General features: G+C 44.7%; 1 protein-coding gene across 1 annotated transcript in view; it reads left to right on the plus strand.

Annotated features, from left to right (window-relative positions):
- The window catches only part of ccdc18 (coiled-coil domain containing 18), a 33,802-nt gene extending 13,746 nt beyond the window's left edge, over positions 1–20,056 (plus strand). Inside the window, 16 exon segments of the mRNA XM_024435259.2 lie at positions 53–187; positions 402–479; positions 801–917; positions 1,100–1,267; positions 7,493–7,635; positions 9,436–9,599; positions 9,807–10,020; positions 12,298–12,397; positions 12,560–12,676; positions 12,844–12,912; positions 13,301–13,441; positions 13,585–13,722; positions 14,190–14,402; positions 15,470–15,856; positions 15,859–16,194; positions 17,490–20,056. Of these exon segments, the coding sequence (XP_024291027.2) occupies positions 53–187; positions 402–479; positions 801–917; positions 1,100–1,267; positions 7,493–7,635; positions 9,436–9,599; positions 9,807–10,020; positions 12,298–12,397; positions 12,560–12,676; positions 12,844–12,912; positions 13,301–13,441; positions 13,585–13,722; positions 14,190–14,402; positions 15,470–15,856; positions 15,859–16,167 (2,493 nt within the window). The 3' untranslated portion in view covers positions 16,168–16,194; positions 17,490–20,056.

Here is a 20,056-nt window from a genome sequence, read left to right on the forward strand (position 1 = left end):
ATCTCTTTGCCTCTGTCCCTCTCTCCCTCTCTTGCTCCTTCCCTGTCTCCAGCTGCAGTTGTCTCTGGACCAGACCCGGGCCCAGGTCTCAGAGCTGGAGCAGGCTGTGTGTTGTGCCCAGAGGGAGAGACACGAGGCCCAGAGCACAGCCCACCTATTGCAGGTCTCCCTGGACCAGCTCACACAGGTCAGAACCACCGCAGCTATACAGTTTAATCCTACACATCCTCTCAGGAACCACTACTATGTAACTGGGATGCATGGCACGGCAGCCATTTTGTGCCAGAACACTCATTAAATAACATTTCATGACCGTACGTGAAGCCATAGCGTTAATGGAATGAATGGCTTGCTTGTGTGCTGTGCAACTTGTCATGAGATCTCAATGTACTTATCACCAGGAGAGAGAGACCAAAGTGAGACATGGCGAGGAGGCTCTACGGAGTGTCAGAGAGCAGGCCACCGAGTCTTCCACCAAGGTAACAATAAATGGAAGACACTGTATTGAATGCTATACCCAGGTTTTTCTAGCACTCAGTTTAAATGCATATCAACTGTACCGTACTGTGCTCTGCAAAGACGTCGGACTGAACAGTTAACTACAGTTACCAGTCTTGTGCTTGGTGACGACATATCAATATCAAATCGAGTGTCTTACCGCCATCTTACCGTAGATCGTTGACATGGGCGTGTACGAGCTTCACAAGGGATGTATGGCAAAGGAAAGAGGACAAGAACATGTGTGGCTTGACAAGGACCGTATTTATGTTCTGTGTTTATGCCGTGTGTCTGCGTGTCAGGTGAGGCAGCTGGAGACAGCCCTGTCGTCCTGTCGGGATGAGCTGAGCTCCCGCCTACTGCAGACGGAGGACGCTAAGCAGCACTATCAGAGACAGCTGGACCTCAAGGGCAAAGAGGTGTGCGTCTATGTTCCGTGTTGCTACCGCCCTGTTGCTTATACTCCATTGTGACTGTCTGACACGCTCCGTTACCGTGCTTGTGTGTGTGTGTGTGTCTCACCTTGTCGTCTGTGTGTACGTGTGAGAGAGTCCGTGTGTGTGTGTGTAAACCCCTGTCTCTCTCTCGCTCTACTCCACAGCTGTCGTCTCTGCAGGAGGAGTTGCGTAGCAGCGCTCTGGTGTGTGGCCGCTCCAGTGAGCGCTGTGTCCAGCTTCAGTACTCCCTGCAGCGGCAGCAGAGCATGCTACAGGAGAGCAGCACCCGCGTGGCCGAACTGGAGGAAAGCCAGAGCCAGCTACAGGGACAGGTACGGATACCTGCTTGGAGAGACTGACGGATACTCTACCTAGACGCCAGGTAGGAACATGTGTCTTGTAGACAGGGCGACCGCTGACATCGCAGTGACAGCGAAGGTAAAACACACATTTGTCATGGAGCTCCCTACCGAGACATGGGGACTTGACCCAGGTTGTATCTCAATGGTCAAGTAGTCTTCATGCAGCTGAATAAGCAGGACACAGCCTATTATATTGACCTCTGTGTTAAAGTGCAAACCACTTCCAGAAAGACTCCCTGAAAAGCAAATGCGTATATTCTATTAATTCACTTCAACTCATTTTAGTATTTGACTTGCCACACTGTTCATTTTTTTTCTTTTTCTCAAAACTCCCCTCACAAAAAGAACATAGTACAATGACTCCATTAACCAAAGCCAGTATAAATCTATTCACTTGCGGGCAGGACTTTTCTGTCTACAAAGCGTGGCTTGACAGGGAACATGAGAGCTGAATTTCCCAAAGGCAACATGATTTCTGTGTAAACCTTTTGTCAACTAGGTTATCATCAAGTCTTCCATTTGTTTTAAGGTGAATAATTTAAGTGGGTATTTTACCGTATGAAAAACCATTATACACAGAAATGCAACTTAAAGTAAAACCAGTTGTATTACAGTATCTGGTATTACTAATTGAATATGGGATATATATACACACACACACACACACACACACACACACACACACACACTACCGGTCAAAAGTTTTAGAACACCTACTCATTCAAGGGTTTTTCTATTTCTACATTGTAGAGTATTTGTTAAGGCATCAAAACTATGAAATAACACACATGGAATCATGTAGTAAACAAAAAAGTGTTAAACAAATCAAAATACAGTATATTTGAGATTCTTCAAAGTATGCACCCTGTCGTTCTTCCTCATTCTCATGGACAGTTCCTGATTTATCATCAAATTCCTGTATGTCACTTTTATCTTTGACTATTTTTTTTTTTTTAACCTGTCTCTCATCTCTGGGGAGGTTCCCATTGCTTGGAAGGCAGCCATGGTGCATCTTTTATTTAAAGAGGAGAACAAGCTGATCCTAACTAGGCCAATTTCTATTTTGCCCTGTTTATCAATAGGGTTGGAAAAACTTGTCAATAATCAACTGACTGGCTTTCTTGACGTCTATAGTATTCTCTCGGGTACGCAATCTGGTTTCCGCTCAGGTTATGGATGTGTCACTGGAACCTTAAAGGTTCGAAATGATATCACTGTTTCCCTTGATTTTAAGCAGTGTTGTGCTGCTATTTTTATTAACTTGGTCAAAGCTTTTGATACGGTAGACCATTACATTATTGTGGGGGCGGCTAATGAAAGGGAAGATTTTTACCGTGTCAGCCTTTCGGTTACTGGCCCAACACTCTAAAGCCAGCTGACGCCCCTCAGGTATATTGGTGTCTCAGAGGGGTCTTTGGCCTGGTTTGCTAACTACCTCTCTCAAAGAGTGCAGTGTATAAAGTCAGAACATCTGCTGTCTCAGCCGCTGCCTGTCACCAAGGCTTGATCCTAGGCCCCACGCTCTTCTCAATTTACATCAACAACATAGCTCAGGCAGTAGGAAGCTCTCTCATCCATTTATATGCAGATGATACACACTTATACTCAGCTGGCCCCTCCCTGGGTTTTGTGTTAAATGCTTTACAACAAAGCTTTCTTGGTGTCCAAAAAGCTTTCTCTGCCCTTAACCTTGTTCTGAACACCTCCAAACTAAGGTCATGTTGTTTGTTAAGAAGAATGCCCCTCTCCCCACCAGTGGGACTACTTCATCTGAGGATTTAGAGCTTGAGGTAGTCACCTCATATAAGTACTTGGGAGTATGGCTCGATGGTACACTGTCCTTCTCTCAGCACATATCAAAGCTGCAGGCTAAGGTTAAATCTAGACTTGGTTTTCTCTATCGTAATCGCTCCTCTTTCACCCCAGCTGCCAAACTAACCCTGATTCAGATGACCATCCTACTCATGCTAAGACTAATTCATAGATCGGCAGGTAAGGGTGCTCTCGAGCGACTCGATGTCCTTTACCATTCGGCCATCAGATTTGCCACCAATGCGCCTTATAGGACACATCACTGCTCTCTATACTCCTCTGTAAACTGGTCATCTCTGTATACCCGTCGCAAGACCCACTGGTTGATTCATATTTATAAAACCTTCTTAGGCCTCACTCCCCCCCCTATCTGAGATATCTACTGCAGCCCTCACCCTCCACATACAACACCCATTCTGCCAGTCACATTCTGTTAAAGGCCCCCAAAGCGCATACATCCCTGGGTCGCTCCTCTTTTAGGTTCACTGCAGTTAGCGACTGGAACGAGCTGCAACAAACACTCAAACTGGACCGTTTTATCTCCATCTCTTCATTCAGACTCAATCATGGACACACTTACTGACAGTTGTGGCTGCCTTGTTTGATGTATTGTTGTCTTTACCTTCTTGCCCTGTGTGCTGTTGTCTGAGGCTATATACAGTAGCGAGGCTATAAAAGTAGCGAGGCTACATACAGACACAGGTTAGTCGGGCTGATTGATTTGATTTGATGAATGTTTAGTTAAAGTGACTATTCATATATGATAAACAGAGTAGCAGCAGCGTAAAAGAGGGGTGGGGGGCACACAATGCAAATAGCCCGGGTAGCCATTTGATTACCTGTTCAGGTAATGATTTTTCTGATTTGGTAGCCATTTTGATTACCTGTTCAGGTGTCTTATGGCTTGGGGGTAAAAACTGTTGAGAAGCATTTTTGTCCTAGACTTGGCACTCCGGTACTGCTTGCCATGCGGTAGTAGGGAGAACAGTCTATGACGGGTGGCTGGGGTCTTTGACAATTTTTAGGGCCTTCCTCTGACACCGCCTGGTGTAGAGGTCCTGGATGGCAGGCAGCTTTGCCCCAGTGATGTACTGGGTTGAACGCACTACCCTCTAGTGCCTTGCGGTCGGAGGCCGAGCAATTGCCGTACCAGGCAGGTGTGCCTTGTTAATTTGTGAAATGTCTTTCCTTAATGCGTTTGTAGGGGTGGTATACAGAAGATGGCCCTATTTGGTAAAAGACCAAGTCCATATTATGGCAAGAACAGCTCAAATAAGCAAAGAGAAGTGACAGTCCATCATTACTTTAAAACATGAAGGTCAGTCAATCCGGAACAGTCGCACAAAACATCAAGCGCTATGATGAAACTGGCTCTCATGAGGACCACCACAGGAAAGGAAGACCCAACTTTGCTGCAGAGGATAAATTCATTAGAGTTAACTGCACCTCAGATTGCAGCCCAAATAAATGCTTCACAGAGTTCAAGCAACAGTCACATTTCAACATCAACTGTTCAGAGGAGACCGTGTGAATCAGGCCTTCGTGGTCAAATTTCTGCAAAGAAACCACTACTAAAGGACACCAGTAAGACGGTCAAGAAACACGAGCCATGGACATTAGACCGGTGGAAATCTGTCCTTTTGGTCTGGAGTCCAAATTTGAGATTTTTTTTCTCCAACTGCTGTGTCTTTGTGGTTCCCACCTTCAAGCATGGAGGAGGAGGTGTGATGGTTTGGGGGTGCTTTGCTGGTGACACTGTCTGATTTATTTAGAATTCAAGGCACTCTTAACCAGCTTGGCTACCACAGCATTCTGCAGCGATATGCCATCCCATCTGGTTTGGGCTGTCATTCGTTTTTCAACAGGACAATGACCCAAAACACACTTCCAGGCTGTGTAAGAGCTATTTGATCAATAAGAAGAGTGATGGAGTGCTGTATCAGATGACCTGTCCTCCACAATCAACCGACCTCAACCCAATTGAGATGGTTTGGGATGAGTCGGACTGCAGAGTGAAGGAAAAGCAGTCAAAAAGAAGTGCTCAGCATATGTGGGAACTCCTTCAAGACTGTTGGAAAAGCATTCCAGGTGAAGCTGGTTGAATTTTGAAAAAAAAATTATTTCACCTTTTATTTTACCTGGTAGGCCAGTTGAGAACAAGTTTTCATTTACAACTGCGACCTGGCCAGGATAAAGCAAAGCAGTGTGACAAAAACAACACAGAGTTCACATGGGATAAACAAACGTACAGTCAATAACACAATAGAAACATCCGTATACAGTGTGTGCAAATGAAGTAAGGAGGTAAGGCAATAAATAGGTTAATAGTGGCGAAGTAATTGCAATTGAGCAATTTACACTGGAGTGATATATGTGCAGATGAGGTTGTGCAAGTAGAAATACTGGTGTGCAAAAGAGCAGGAAAACAAATATGGGGATGGGGTATGTAGTTGGTTGGATGGGCTATTTACAGATGGGCTATGTACAGCTGCAGTGATCTGTAAGCTGCTCTGACAGCTGACGCTTAAAGTTAGTGAGGGTGATGCAGTTGAAGTCGGAAGTTTACATACACTTAGGTTGGAGTCATTCAAACTTATTTTTCAACCACTCCACAAAAGTCTTGTTAACAAACTATAGTTTTGGCACGTCAGTTAGGACATCTACTTTGTGCATGACAAAAATAATTTCTCCAACAATTGTTTAAAGACAGATTATTTAACTTATAATTCACTGTATCACAATTCCAATGGCTCAGAAGTTTACATACACTAAGTTGACTGTGCCTTTAAACAGCTTGGAAAATTCCAGAAAATGATGTCATGGCTTTAAAAGCTTCTGATAGGCTAATTGACATCATTTGAGTCAATTGGAGTTGTACATGTAGATGTATTTCAAAGCCTACCTTCAAACTCAGTGCCTCTTTGCTTGACATCATGGGAAAATCAAGAGAAATCAGCCAAGACCTCACATTGTTTTTGTAGACCTCCACATGTCTGGTTCATCCTTGGGAGCAATTTCCAAACGCCTGAAGGTACCACTATCATCTGCACAAACAATAGTACGCAAGTATAAACACCATGGGACCACGCAGCCGTCATACCGCTCAGGAAGGAGACGCATTCTGTCTCCTCTCCTCAATCCCAGAACAACAGCAAAGGACCTTGTGAAGATGCTGGAGGAAACAGGTACAAAAGTATCTATATCCACAGTAAAACGAGTCCTATATCGACAACCTGAAACTCAGCAAGGAAGAAGCCTCTGCTCCAAAACCGCCAGACTACGGTTTGCAACTGCACATGGGGACAAAAATCGTACTTTTTGGAGAAATGTTCCCTGGTCTGATGAAACAATGGAACTGTTTGGCCATAATGACCATCGTTATGTTTGGAGGAAAAAGGGGGAGGCTTGCAAGCGGAAGAACACCATCTCAACTGTGACGCACGGGGGTGGCAACATCATGTTGTGGGGGTGCTTTGCTGCAGGAGGGACTGGTGCACTTCACAAAATAGATGCCATCTTGAGGGAGGAAAATTGTGGATATATTGAAGTAACATCAAGACATCAGTCAGGAAGTTCAAGCTTGATTCCAAATGGACAAATGACCCCAAGCATTCTTCCAAAGTTGTGGCAAAATGGCTTAAGGACAACAAAGTCGAGGTTAATTTTGGAGTGGCCATCACAAAGCCCTGACCTCAATCCCATAGGAAATGTGTGGGCAGAACTGAAAAAGCGTGTTCGAGCAAGAGGCCGACAAACCTGACTCAGTTACACCATTTCTGTCAAGAGGAATGTGCCAAAATTCACCCAACTTATTGTGGGAAGCCTGTGAAAGGCTACCCAAAACGTTTGACCCAAGTTAAGCAATTGAAAGGCAATGCTACCAAATATTAATTGAGTGTATGTAATCTTCTGACCCGCTGGGGATGTGATGAAAGAAATAAAAGCTGAAATAAATAATTCTGTCTGCTATTATTCTGACGTTTCACATTCTTAAAATTAAGTGGTGCTCCTAACTGACCGAAGACAGGGAATTTTTACTAGGATTAAATGTCAGGAATTGTGAAACTGAGTTTAAATGTATTTGGCTAAGGTGTATGTAAACTTCCGACATCAACTGTATAAGTCTCCAACTTTAGTGATTTAGAATGCCAAGAGTGTGCAAAAGCTGTCATCAAGTCAAAGAGTGGCTACTTTGAAGATCTTTAACACTTTTTTGTTTTTTGGTTACTACTTATTCCATATGTGTTATTTCATAGTTGTGATGTCTCCACTATTATTCTACAATCTAGAAAATGGTAAAAAGATAGGAAAACCCTTGAATGAGTGTAGGTGTGTCTGAACTTTTGACTGCTACTGTATAATATGAATGATATTTGTTGCCAGGTGTCTGCGTTGGAGCAGGAGGTGGAGCGGGCGCGCTTGTCTCTGGAGGAGGAGCTGAGGAGGAGAGAGGAGGTGGTGCAGGAGGCTGACAAGGAGGTGCAGGAGAAGAGGCGACAGGCTGCACAGCTCTCTGGCTCTGTCACGTAAGACACGACAGAAGATTTTGTATTCATTCCAATTAAGCATTTGTCATTGCTTAGTTTGATATAGAATGCTTCAGTCACACAATTCACTAAATGTGATTGAATTCAGACATTGCACTAACGTCTGATTCGTTAATGAAGCCATTCAAATACGCTTATTTGTTTTGCTTACCCCCCAAAACAAACACATTTTTATGATATCTGAGCCGTGAAAGATAGTGTAAAATAATTTTCAAGCTTTTGCGCCACGTTGATGCATATCATACTGACTTTGTATGACCTTAAGATAAGACCTCACAAAATCCTCTCTGTGTGTATATTGCAACTGTTCTCTGTTGGTCAGTGGGAGTGGTTGGAGTTCAGGCCAGACCGATCAGCTCCTGCCCTGTAGCAGAAAGAGAGCGAGGAGGAGAGAAATGTTCCCATCGGCATAGTGCTGACAGAATAAGACAGTCCCATGACTCTAGTGCCTCAACAACCAGGGGGTTTATTGTGTGTGTCTCATCTCCACCCCCCCCCCCCCACACCCACACCACACGCTCCTCCCTTTGTCAGGGTGTATATATTGGGGGTATATATACACCCGCTCCACTCTGAAGCATTCTCCTTAGAGCGAGAGCTTATTTTAGGGTGGAGTTTAACACTTAATGAGGGAGCGTAGTGAAGCATAGAGGAGCACTTTGACGAGGAAAGCACATTGCTTTGTCTATTAAGTCACTACTTAGGGAGGATCGATACAGAGATCGTACTCAGAGTTCTAACTCTGGTTACTCAGTTAGCACTCTAGTTCAGGTTACTCAGTACTCTAGTTCTAGTTACACAGTTAGTATTCTAGTTCAGGTTACTCAGTTAGTACTGTAGTTCAGGTTACTTAATTAGTATGGTGGTTGTTACTCAGTTAGTACTCTAGTTCAGGTTACTCAGTTAGTACTCTAGTTCAGGTTACTCGGTTAGTACTCTAGTTCAGGTTACTCAGTTAGTATTCTAGTTCAAGTTACTTAGTACTGTAGTTGTTGTTAGTCAGTTAGTACTCTACTCTACTGGTTGTTAGTCAGTTAGTACTCTACTCTACTGGTTGTTAGTCAGTTAGTACTCTACTCTACTTGTTGTTAGTCAGTTAGTACTCTACTGGTTGTTAGTCAGTTAGTACTGTTGTTCAGGTTAATCCGTTAGTACTCTAGTTCAGGTTACTCAATTAGTACTCTAGTTCAAGTTACTTAGTACTGTAGTTGTTGTTAGTCAGTTAGTACTCTACTTGTTGTTAGTACTGTAGTTCAGGTTACTCAGTTAGTACTGTAGTTCAGGTTACTCAGTTAGTATTGTAGTTCAGGTTACTCAGTACTGTTCAGGTTAATCAATTAGTACTCTAGTTATTGTTATTCAGTTAGTACTCTAGTTCAGGTTACTCGGTTAGTATTCTAGTTCAGGTTAGTACTCTAGTTCAGGTTAGTACTCTAGTTATGTTTATTCGGTTAGTACTCTAGTTCAAGTTACTCGGTTAGTACTCTAGTTCAGGTTACTCGGTTAGTACTCTAGTTCTGTCTGTCCAAGTCATATAGAACCTGAGTTGGCTCCATTTTTTTTTTTTTTTTGCGGGTAGTGCAGTGGCCTAGGTTGCTGAGAGGAGTCCTAATGCGGGCACATTTGTGCACAGTTCGGTAGGCGCCAGATGGAGGGTGTCTAGGATGTGTGTGAGTGCAGGGTGTGAATCTCTGCATGTCATCTGTACATGTATCTTGTCCGTGTTAGCATACAAGTATCCTAACAAGTATCCTAACTGTGTGCGCGTGTGTATTCCAGTCAGCTGTCGTCTGAGATGAATCGGTGTCGTGGGGAGCTGTCATCCATGGAGCAGGAGCTGCAAAGACTGCGGAAGGACGCCAGCATGAAGTCCTCCCAGCTCAGCTGCATGGAGGAGACCCTGCAGCAGACCCAGGGCCTACTGGAGAAGAAGAATGACGCGGGTAAAACACACTAGAGGGGGGATTGGAGATTATTTTAGTTTCTGTTCTTTCTTCAATTCTTCATTCATTCAATCAAAGTTGGGGCCAATTTTATTTCGATTTTTCGTGATTACTGTATATATCCGCCACGGTCTGCATTCCACTGACCTCTCTACCACATCTATAGTCATCGTGGAAGCCCTTTCTCCCCTCCTCCTCCCCCTGCAGTTGTGGACTTGGAGGAGAAGCTCCACCGCTGCGAGGAGGACAGGCGGAACTCTGTGCAGCGGGCGGAGACTCTGGAGGGACAGCTACAGGGGGTGCGCGGTGAGATGCATGACACCCTAGAGAACCTGCAGGAGCTGAGAGAGCTGTTACAGCGCACGCAGGTCAGCGCAGATGAACGACAGACATCACTGGAGAAATTGTCGGCCGAGCTCAGGTGAGCCTCTCTCTGCCAACCTCCCGACGGGGGGAGGGGCCTTGACCGGGGTTGTCCATTTGTTGCTCTGCTGAACAGAACACGTCTCCCCTCAAATCTTTAGGAAATGCTTTTTTTTAATGGAAAATGCAGAGCAGTTTTAAAGGTAAAGATATTCATATCATTGAAGAAGCTCTGCCCACACACCGGAAGTCACACGCGCTTTCAATGGACCGTGTAACCATGGCAACCACTGACCGGTCGAGGTCTGTGGATTTGTGTCTGAGACCTCGTTGACGGGCGATTTGGGAAGACTGAAATCAAAAGTCATATGTTTAGACGTTCTTTGGTCAGGTTTAAGAATAATTGATTTTTGGTGACCTTTTTCGTCTTTAACTGTCACTTTTTATTATATAATTAGTAAATATAATATATTATGTAATATGTCTATAAATATTTAAGTAAATATGATGTACTGTGCACATTTGTGTTTGTTGAGCAATAGTTGCAATGTTAAATAATGTAACTTTTCTTTGCACTAAAAGCTGATGTGAGCTCATCATCGAGGGAAAGCCTCTGTTTCAAGAGAATAGGCTAGCTATGTGTAGTTAGCCTCTGGCTGAGCTAGCCCCTGGCTGACCTAGCCTCTGGCGGCTGAGCTAGCCTCTGGCTGAGCTAGCCCCTGGCTGAGCTAGCCCCTGGCTGACCTAGCCTCTGGCTGAGCTAGCCTCTGGCGGCTGAGCTAGCCACTGGCTGAGCTAGCCCCTGGCTGACCTAGCCTCTGGCGGCTGAGCTAGCCTCTGGCTGAGAGCTAGCCCCTGGCTGAGCTAGCCCCTGGCTGACCTAGCCTCTGGCTGAGCTAGCCTCTGGCTGACCTAGCCTCTGGCTGAGCTAGCCCCTGGCTGACCTAGCCTCTGGCTGACCTAGCCTCTGGCTGAGCTAGCCCCTGGCTGACCTAGCCTCTGGCTGAGCTAGCCCCTGGCTGACCTAGCCTCTGGCTGAGCTAGCCCCTGGCTGACCTAGCCTCTGGCTGAGCTAGCCCCTGGCTGACCTAGCCTCTGGCTGAGCTAGCCCCTGGCTGACCTAGCCTCTGGCTGAGCTAGCCCCTGGCTGACCTAGCCTCTGGCTGAGCTAGCCCCTGGCTGACCTAGCCTCTGGCTGAGCTAGCCTCTGGCTGGCTAGCCCCTGGCTGACCTAGCCTCTGGCTGAGCTAGCCCCTGGCTGACCTAGCCTCTGGCTGAGCTAGCCTCTGGCTGAGCTAGCCCCTGGCTGACCTAGCCTCTGGCTGAGCTAGCCCCTGGCTGACCTAGCCTCTGGCTGAGCTAGCCCCTGGCTGACCTAGCCTCTGGCTGAGCTAGCCCCTGGCTGACCTAGCCTCTGGCTGAGCTAGCCTCTGGCATTCATAATATGTATCAAGCGCTATTATTTTGTTGAAATGTATTATTTTCATAATAAATTGTGTATTGTTTTGAGGTTTTGTTGCAGTCAGTGAACAAACAGCAGTTTACTTTGGTGGCACACACACACGGCCCACACGGATACCAAGCACCCACGGGACTCATAAAACAAGTCGTAAATCATTTTATACACATGATCTCTTTGTGTAAATAGGAACACAGAACAGGAGTTATAATATGACTCGTATCTGTCTGCTATGGATTCAAACCCTCCATCTGATACCAACCAGTTAATTTCTGGTGAACATCTTTGTTAAATACACAATTGTCCCCCACCCAACGTGCCACCAGCCAATATGACGGTGTCACGAACTGTCTAAGGGCACGTTCTAATTAGGTGAATGTCATGGCTAGGTATTATTGTGAAGCTTTGACAGTTTTACAAGTGGATTATCTCTCACTGTCATTCAAACATATAACAGGAACAGTAACACCTGATCTGTAAACCCTATTGAGCAGCTACATTGCTGAACCTCAACCACTGATGCAATATAATTCAAGAAATGTATGTAAAAGTAAAAGCCTAAAAAAAAATTATGTTTTGGGGGGGGGGGTCAGTTTGAGCAAGGCACGGCGCAGAATCACCAGTCTTGACAACACAATGAGTAGTTATTTGGGATGCAAGGGGATTTTCACATCAACTACATTGAAGTCTAAACCACTGATCTCAAACACGCACAATATCGCTGCGTTAGTCTCTAGTAGTTTTCCTTTGAGTCCCGTGTGTGTGTGTGAAACAAAATGCCTGCTACACAGCTGTGATCAGCTGTTGAGATCTTCTGTGTGAAATAGGACATGCCCCTGGTGTACAGTGATTTCACTGTGTGCGTGTGCGCTGCAGGGAAAGCCAGAGGGAGTTGGAGGAGAGGAACCACGAGGTGTTGGACATGGACACAGCATTGAAGGAGAGACAGGGGGAGCTCCAGCAGAGAGCACAGCTGGTACGTACACACACACACACACACACACACACTAAACCGAGGCAACATTTCATGGCGTGCCAAGTGAGGTTTATTCCACTTGAATATGGTCATAGTCTTTAATGGGTGGAATGCGAAGAAATCCAGAGCTTCTCTCCATATGCGTGTCTCCCTCTTCCTCAGCTGGGCCAGTTGGACGTGGCCATCAGAGACCATAAGGTGGAGATGGACAAGAAGGTTCAGGCCCTACAGCAGACTCTGGACCAGAGAGAGGGAGAGGTCAAAGACCGAGACAAACAGGTAAAAGGCCCCATTACACACACACCTCTATTCTTCCATCTGTGTAATTCGGGGGTCATTTGTTGCCCCTGGAAAAGCATATTCCCGTTACAAGTACTCTCCGTTCTGCTATAGCGTTATAGCTGAAGTACTGTAGTTGACTATCGCCTCATGTTTTGCCTCCCCAGGTGGCGTTTTTGAGTGAGAGGTTAGACCTGCTAAAGGCACAACTACAAGGGAAGGAGGATTCCGAGAAGGTATGGTGGGATGAGGCGATGAATGGATCTGTTGATAGATGGAGGCTTAAGTTGAAGTACGGAAAGATGGGTAATACTTACGGTATCATTATTCTCATGGAGGGACAGATAGATGGTTGAACAGAGAAGTTAAATAAATACCACCGACAGCATTCAACTTAGAAGCTATAGCAATTGGCAAGATGTTTCTGGATCGATAACCTCATAATGGACTATCATGCATTGTTCAGTATTCCCTTTCCGGGAACCTTTTTGAATGAACCACAGAATGAACCCTGGACAATCTTAATGTCTATTTGGAGTAATCCATAAAGTAAATGCTCTAAAAAAAATCTATGGACTGACCGTCTAGGCTCCGTCTGATTTAACCTTTGACCTTTTGCTCCAGGACTCTCTGGGGCAGGGCCAGAACCTGCGTGTGTGTCGGGAGGAGCTGCAGAGAACAACGCAAGAGCTGCGGGACACACAGACTCGCTGTGAGAGCCTGACCGAAGAGCTGGACAGCATCACTCAACATGCCAGGGAAAAGGTGAAACCTTCATTTGGTTGTCTGTAAATGCCCAATAAATCCATGTATTCTTGCTGTTTATCCATAATAACAAATTGTGGTATTTCTGTTCATTCTTCTATGGCCAGATGATGACCTTAACTGTGTTGTTGGGTCTCATATAGGAGGCGCAGGTGAGGAGTCTAGAGGAGAAGCTGTCTGCCAGGGAGGGCCGCTGGGTCCAGGGGGAAGCCAGACTGCAAGTCACCATCTCCTCCCTACAGCAGGAGCTGGAGCAGGAGAGGGAACACCACAGCAAGGAGGTACAACGGGGGCCCCAGGAACTGTGGATGTCTATGCAGCCTCTGTCCATCTCTGTCTGTTCATTTGGCTGTCTCTTTCTCTCTCACACGCACACTCCCATCTTCCTCTTTCTCCACTGTTCTTCCGTTTCTGTCGTCCTCTACTGCAGGGTTATTCTACGAGGTCCGAAGCCTGCTGTTTTTCTGTTCTCACCTGATAATTAGTATCACCCACCTGGTGTCTCATGTGAACAATGGGGGGGAGAGACGCAGTCGAACTGGCTTCGAGGTCCAGAGTTGAGTTTTTGAGGGCACTACTGTATATCACCTCATCAATCTCTTCCCCAGTCCCTCTTTCACTTCTTTGTTTCTTGTAATTTCCCTAATCACCAGTCCTTTTACACATGCAATAACTGCTGAAGTTCCTACAGTACGCGCTTGTAACTTCGCTCTCCTCCTTCTGCCTTTCTCTGTTGCCCCTCCCCCAGCTCTACTCCCTGCAGCAGACGCGGGGCCAGCTCCTGAAGGTGTCGGAGCAGATGAGCTGCAGCCTGCGGAGCTCCCAGGAGCACCTGGCCTCCAGACTGCAGCAGAGCCAGCTGCAGCTAGAGCAGACCAGGGCCCAGGCGGCCCACCTGCAGGCCCAGCTCCACGCCACCCAGACCAGCCTGCAGAGCGCCCGCGAGGCCCTGCTCATCAAGGTAGAGTGCCATAGGCCTGGGACTGGGCTAGTGAAAGTGCCCCACCCCCCCTTACTGGGCATGAACATATACTCCAGTTTCATTGTGCTGTCTTCCTCCAAGATGGAGGATATTTTCAGAGAGGAAAAAATTGCCTCATTCTATAAGGTAATAAGAAATGGTGAAGGAGTCAGGGCAGCTTCTATTCACATGTGATTTGGGTCCCCTGGGAAACACTGACCAACACTTTGGTTCCTAGATTTAAAATTTCAATACTTCTGGTACACCTTTATTTCATTTGATGTTATTAACTATTGGCCTAGCTGATAGTTTTACTTCATTGTCAGTAACCAGGTTTCTATCCATCCATTTCACGTGGATGAATTACCTGACGTATAAAAAAATAAGTCACAACAGGCCATTTATAATGAAAATGTCCTAGTGTTGACAGAATAAAATCCACTGGACAAGGAGAATTTGGATTTGGAAATTAATTATGAGACAATTTGCGGTGGAAACACATGAATATTTGTGTATAAATATGATAACCATCATATCGAAGTAAACTTGGAGTCACGCAATGATATGTTACGTTGTAGGCCTACCACCATGATGTGGAAAAGCATTCAACGTTAATAGGCAGCTTAAATGAGTTATGATGCATTTCACATGGTTCAGTGCACAGTGATCATGCACATTTTCATTAAATATCGAGGGTAGACCATTATTTGAATGCTTGTGACATGATGATAGGTGATTGGCTGCCAATTATCAAATAAAATGATCTCACCATATAACCTGCCCCTTGTCTAGAGAGCATGCCCCAAAACCAGATTGGGCAAATTTGCTATTTATCCCAACAGTTTGTGTCACAAAACCATCGGTAGAGTTGAAAATGTGACGAAAAGTTAAACTTCTGTTGTTTTTTGTTTTTTTTATTATTCGGAAAATTACGCGTGAAATTGCTTTTAATGTGACCTACGTTGTCACACACAGCTTTTTATCCGCAACAAGTCAGGTTGATGGAAACACCTCTGGTGGAAAAAATAAATCCTAGCTACTGAATGACTCTCTTCTCATTCCTTCAGGAGTCCGAAGTCACCCGCCTACAGGCCAGAATTTCCAGTCTGGAGAGAGCTACAGAGCTCCACCACGCCACGTTCCACCTTCACCCAGAGATCACCCTGCCCTCATCCCCTCCGCCCCCTCACACACACCACCATTCTCCCCCACATACTCACTCATGCACCCACTCTCCTCATAAACACACCTGCTCCTCCCCACCCACTCACACCCACTCCCCTCACAAACTCTCCCACCCTTCTCCACCACCCACTCACTCTCACACCCGTTCCCCTTCACCCCCACGTACAACACCACTCCCCCTCGCCCACCCCAAACCCACACTCCAGACTGGCCCGTGGAGGGCAGCAGTGTGGACTCCTCCCTTGATCTCCCTCAGAACCTGAAGGCCACGTTACGGGAAGCCCTGGGTCAACACCTCCCCTGGGACACCTCCTTCATGTCCCCCACCCCGTACCTGCCTGACCAGAGCTGGCAGGGCCTCAGCCGACTGGAGGCCGCCTCTGCCTCAGACCTCTCCTTCAACCCCCTCACCTACATGGTGGACAAAATGTCGGAGGAGAGGGAGGAGAGAGAGTCCCCCCTCAGGCAGGAGACCCAGGAGGAGATGGACATGAGCTCCCTGACGGGCATGCTGAGGTTTGTCAACCAGACGCTGGCCCTGCAGGAGGACCCGTCCCTCTGTGGCTCCGCGGGCCTCTGAGAGGCTGAGCACACCCTCACACTGCAGGTTAGCATGAGCAACTCTCTCTGGGGTACGAAGGATGAAACGAGGTGGTACACGTAGCTGTAGTTTTAGCATTGGCAATGTGTAATTGTGGTGATTTGATGAAATGGTTGGTGCTTGTTTAATGGCTTTTGTATAGGTAGTTGAGAGCCGGCTGCCTCTCTTAACAAAAAAACGTAAACAGACCGAAAACTGTGGCTCACCTTACTACCCTCTCACACACACACACACAAGGATCTCTCAAATAATGACACATGACACACTGCTGTTAAAAGCGGTTCCTTTAATAATTAGGTCAGAGGCCTGTATTCAAACATACACTCAATTAACTAACCAAACAGGATACAGAACCAATTAGGGAAGAGGTGCAATTGACGGAGAATCAAGTTATTCGGAACCCACGTGGTTCTCAGGGGCAGGCCTGGCGGTTTTGACTAACAGAAGTGACTTTTCGTAGCAGGTTAGGAGAATTAACGTGGCAGGTTCGGCAAATTGGTTAAGGTTAGAGAAAGGGTTAGCTAAAATGCTAAAATTGTCCTCGACGCGACTTGAACATATCTAGCTCCATCCAGACCAGCACCGAGAACACCCTACGTGGCGACAGGGGTCCAGGTGAGTCGCGGGACGACATTGATATTTAAAATAAATTTAAAAAAACATTTTTGGGATAGGAGAACATTTTCAGTGTGAACTTAAAACGACTAAAACTATGTAGCAAAGATAATGGACCTATACATTTTTCAATAATGGCCTACAATCTTTGAGAATTTACAATCTGCAAAATAAAAGCTAGACAATTTAGCCCCCATTTCATGTTATAATGTTTTGAGCGTGAGAACGCCAGCCATGTCAAAATGCATAGCAATTTCCTACAATTCTATCTTTTTTTCTTATTCTTTGATCTGTGTGTCTAAAAAAACAAAAAAATTACCTCTCAACCCTTATGGTGGGTCGCGACTCACGACACCTCAATTGGTGGGTCACAAAGCAAAAAATGTTTGGGAACCCCTGCCCTACGTTTCCAACAATGCAATTCTGTGCAATTGACATTGTAGCTATAGTATTAATTGCATGGAATGATGAATGGTTCAAATGAAAGGGATTCTGCATACAACTTGGTTTATCCAATAAATAAGCAATAAATACATTAAATTAACAATGTCCTTGTAGTGAAGAGCTCACCCCTTCGCAATAGTATAGCAATGCTGTTTTACGTTTAGGCTCTAATCAACAGAATTATTTTCTCCCACAATGGACACCTGTTATTTCACTAATCCATATCGGTCTTTCATTTTCAGGGGGACCTTTAAAGATGGTGGATGCTGATCTACGGGGGAACGTATAATAGTGGGACCCATTTAGACTTTTGAAGACTTAGTGTGTGGTTTTGTTTGTTTGTTTGTTTGTGTGTTGGTGAATGAAGCATCAGGCCACACTACTGTCTGGTAGGAATTGGTTTCATTACATTTCACTCCAGCTCAAGCTTGCCCTGTATATGGCTGCCAAGGTTCATGCTCTTTTACCTAGACACACATTATGTATATACAGTGAGCTCCAAAAGTATTGGGATAGTGATACATTTGTTGTTGTTTTGGCTCTGTACTCCAGCACTTTGGATTTAGAAACGATACAATGACTGTGAAGTTAGTGCAGACTGTCAGCTTTAATTTGAGGCTATTTTCATCCATATCGGGGGAACCGTTGAAAAATTTACAGCACTTTTGGACGTAGTCTCACCATTTTTGGGGTCCAAATGTATTGGGACAAATTCACTTATGTGTATTGAAGTAGTCAAACGTTTAGTATTTGGTCCCATATTCCTAGCACGCAATGATTACATCTACTATGATTACGGATAGTCTTGAATGATTCGGGAATAATGATGAGTGAGAGACAGATGCACAAATATCATACCCCGAAGACATGCTAAGCTCTCACCATTACAATAACGGGAGGTTAGTAGTTTTTTTGGGCAGGGGGAGGTATGATATTTGTGCGTCTAACTTTCTCACTCGTCATTATTTACAATTCATTCAGGAATATCCGTCATCATGGTAGCATTCACATTAATGTACAAGTGTTTAGAAACATTTGATTTCTATTTACAATAAAAGTGACTCCAAAATGACAATACATTATTTACCATTAACTTCTATTGGGCACAAAATAATCTGAAACAAATCTGAAACCAACAGCAAATGCACTCAACAAGCTTGATGTAGTCAGTGCATGCAAGGAATATGGGACCAAATACTAAATGTTTAACTACTTTAATACACATATAAGTGAATTTGTCCCTATACTTTTGGCCCCCTAACACGGGGGGACTATGTACAAAAAGTGCTCTAATTTCTAAACGGTTCACCCGATATGGGTGAAAATACCCTCATATTAAAGCTGACAGTCTGCCCTTTAACGTCATAGTCATTCTATAATTTCCAATCCAAAGTGCTGGAATACAGAGCCAAAACAACAACAAAAAATGTCACACTCCAAATACTTTTAGAGCTAACTGTATATCTTTTAAGTATAAATGTGTATGTTATCTATTTTCAATCTGAATTCAATTAAATAATTTTTAGTAGAATACATTTTTGATATTTAAATATTACTTCTTGTGTGAAATGGGGCTCCTCGTTTTATTTTAGCAAAAGAAAATGCACTTTAAAAAAAAAAAACCTGAACTTCACTTTGATGCTTTTGGAACTTGCAAGGCCCAACGAAGAATTTGTGGTCTAGACGTTGGTCATGTTGGAACAAAATGACAGCCCGACTTGCTGCATTTGATTGGGCGCCCAGAGGGGATTTAAATAACAAGAATAAAAGTTGTGTAGAATTAGTATTTTTAGCATCCCAAACTCTTGTGGATAAGCCAATTGTCAAATGTTCAATACTCAAGTTAGAGTTGATGGAAAGTTCAAACTAGAGAAAAATCATATTTTCGCTAACAAGATTGTAAGCTACGTTATTGTGATTTTTCTGTGCTCAACACATGCCCACCAATTGAATACATATGATACTCCTAGTTATTTCTTTACAAAGAGGGGAAAAAAGGGGATTTTACTGAGAGGGATTTTACTGAATTAAAATCCACTGATGATAGGGGACCTATGAAATGTATAATTGACATTTACAAGCCTAATGAATTGCAGCAGAGTAACATCAATGTCATGACAAGCCAAAAGGAAAAACAACCGATTCCGCTACACGAAACACAATGCTTGGTGTACAAATGTGGGTTTGCTATTTGGACAGTCTGCCTTTGTGTCTGTGTGTTTGTCTGCCTGTATGTGTTTGAACAGACTCCCCGCCCTTTCGGCCTGTGCCATTTGTTTCTGAAGGTTACTGGAAAAATGCCATTTTTTTTTCTGTGTGTGGGGGTGTAATGTTTGTTGACACTTCAGACAAAGACGGAACATGGACATCACCGTTAGCAACCAGCCTGCATGACTTTCTCTGTGGGATAACAAAAACTCTTCTCCAAAAGCAGCAGCGCTGGCCCTTTTTTTCCCTACAATGTTAGTACTGTGACGTGTTTTAATTGGTGCTCTTGATCAGTGAATCTTTTGTACTGAACAGTTTTTGGGTGCGGATCTGTTTCTTCCAGCCACCACTGACAAGCTGTTTTAATACTTGATTGTAGTGTAGATATGCGTGTCTCTCTCTCTCTCTTTTCCTCCCCTCTTTCCGCTCTCACTGTCGTGGATTCCTAAGGTGGAGGATCTGAGTGTGCAGCTCTCAGTAAAGAAAGATGTGGTCACATTTTGAAAATGTCTTGTGGTGCAGAAGCAACCTAATACGTCTTTTTTTTACTATTCAAATTCCTAATTGTATACATAAACCCCTGTCTTCCGCTTCTAACTTC

The sequence above is a fragment of the Oncorhynchus tshawytscha genome, linkage group LG10 (assembly GCF_018296145.1).
Source record: "Oncorhynchus tshawytscha isolate Ot180627B linkage group LG10, Otsh_v2.0, whole genome shotgun sequence".
NCBI classification, from domain to species: Eukaryota; Metazoa; Chordata; class Actinopteri; order Salmoniformes; family Salmonidae; genus Oncorhynchus; species Oncorhynchus tshawytscha.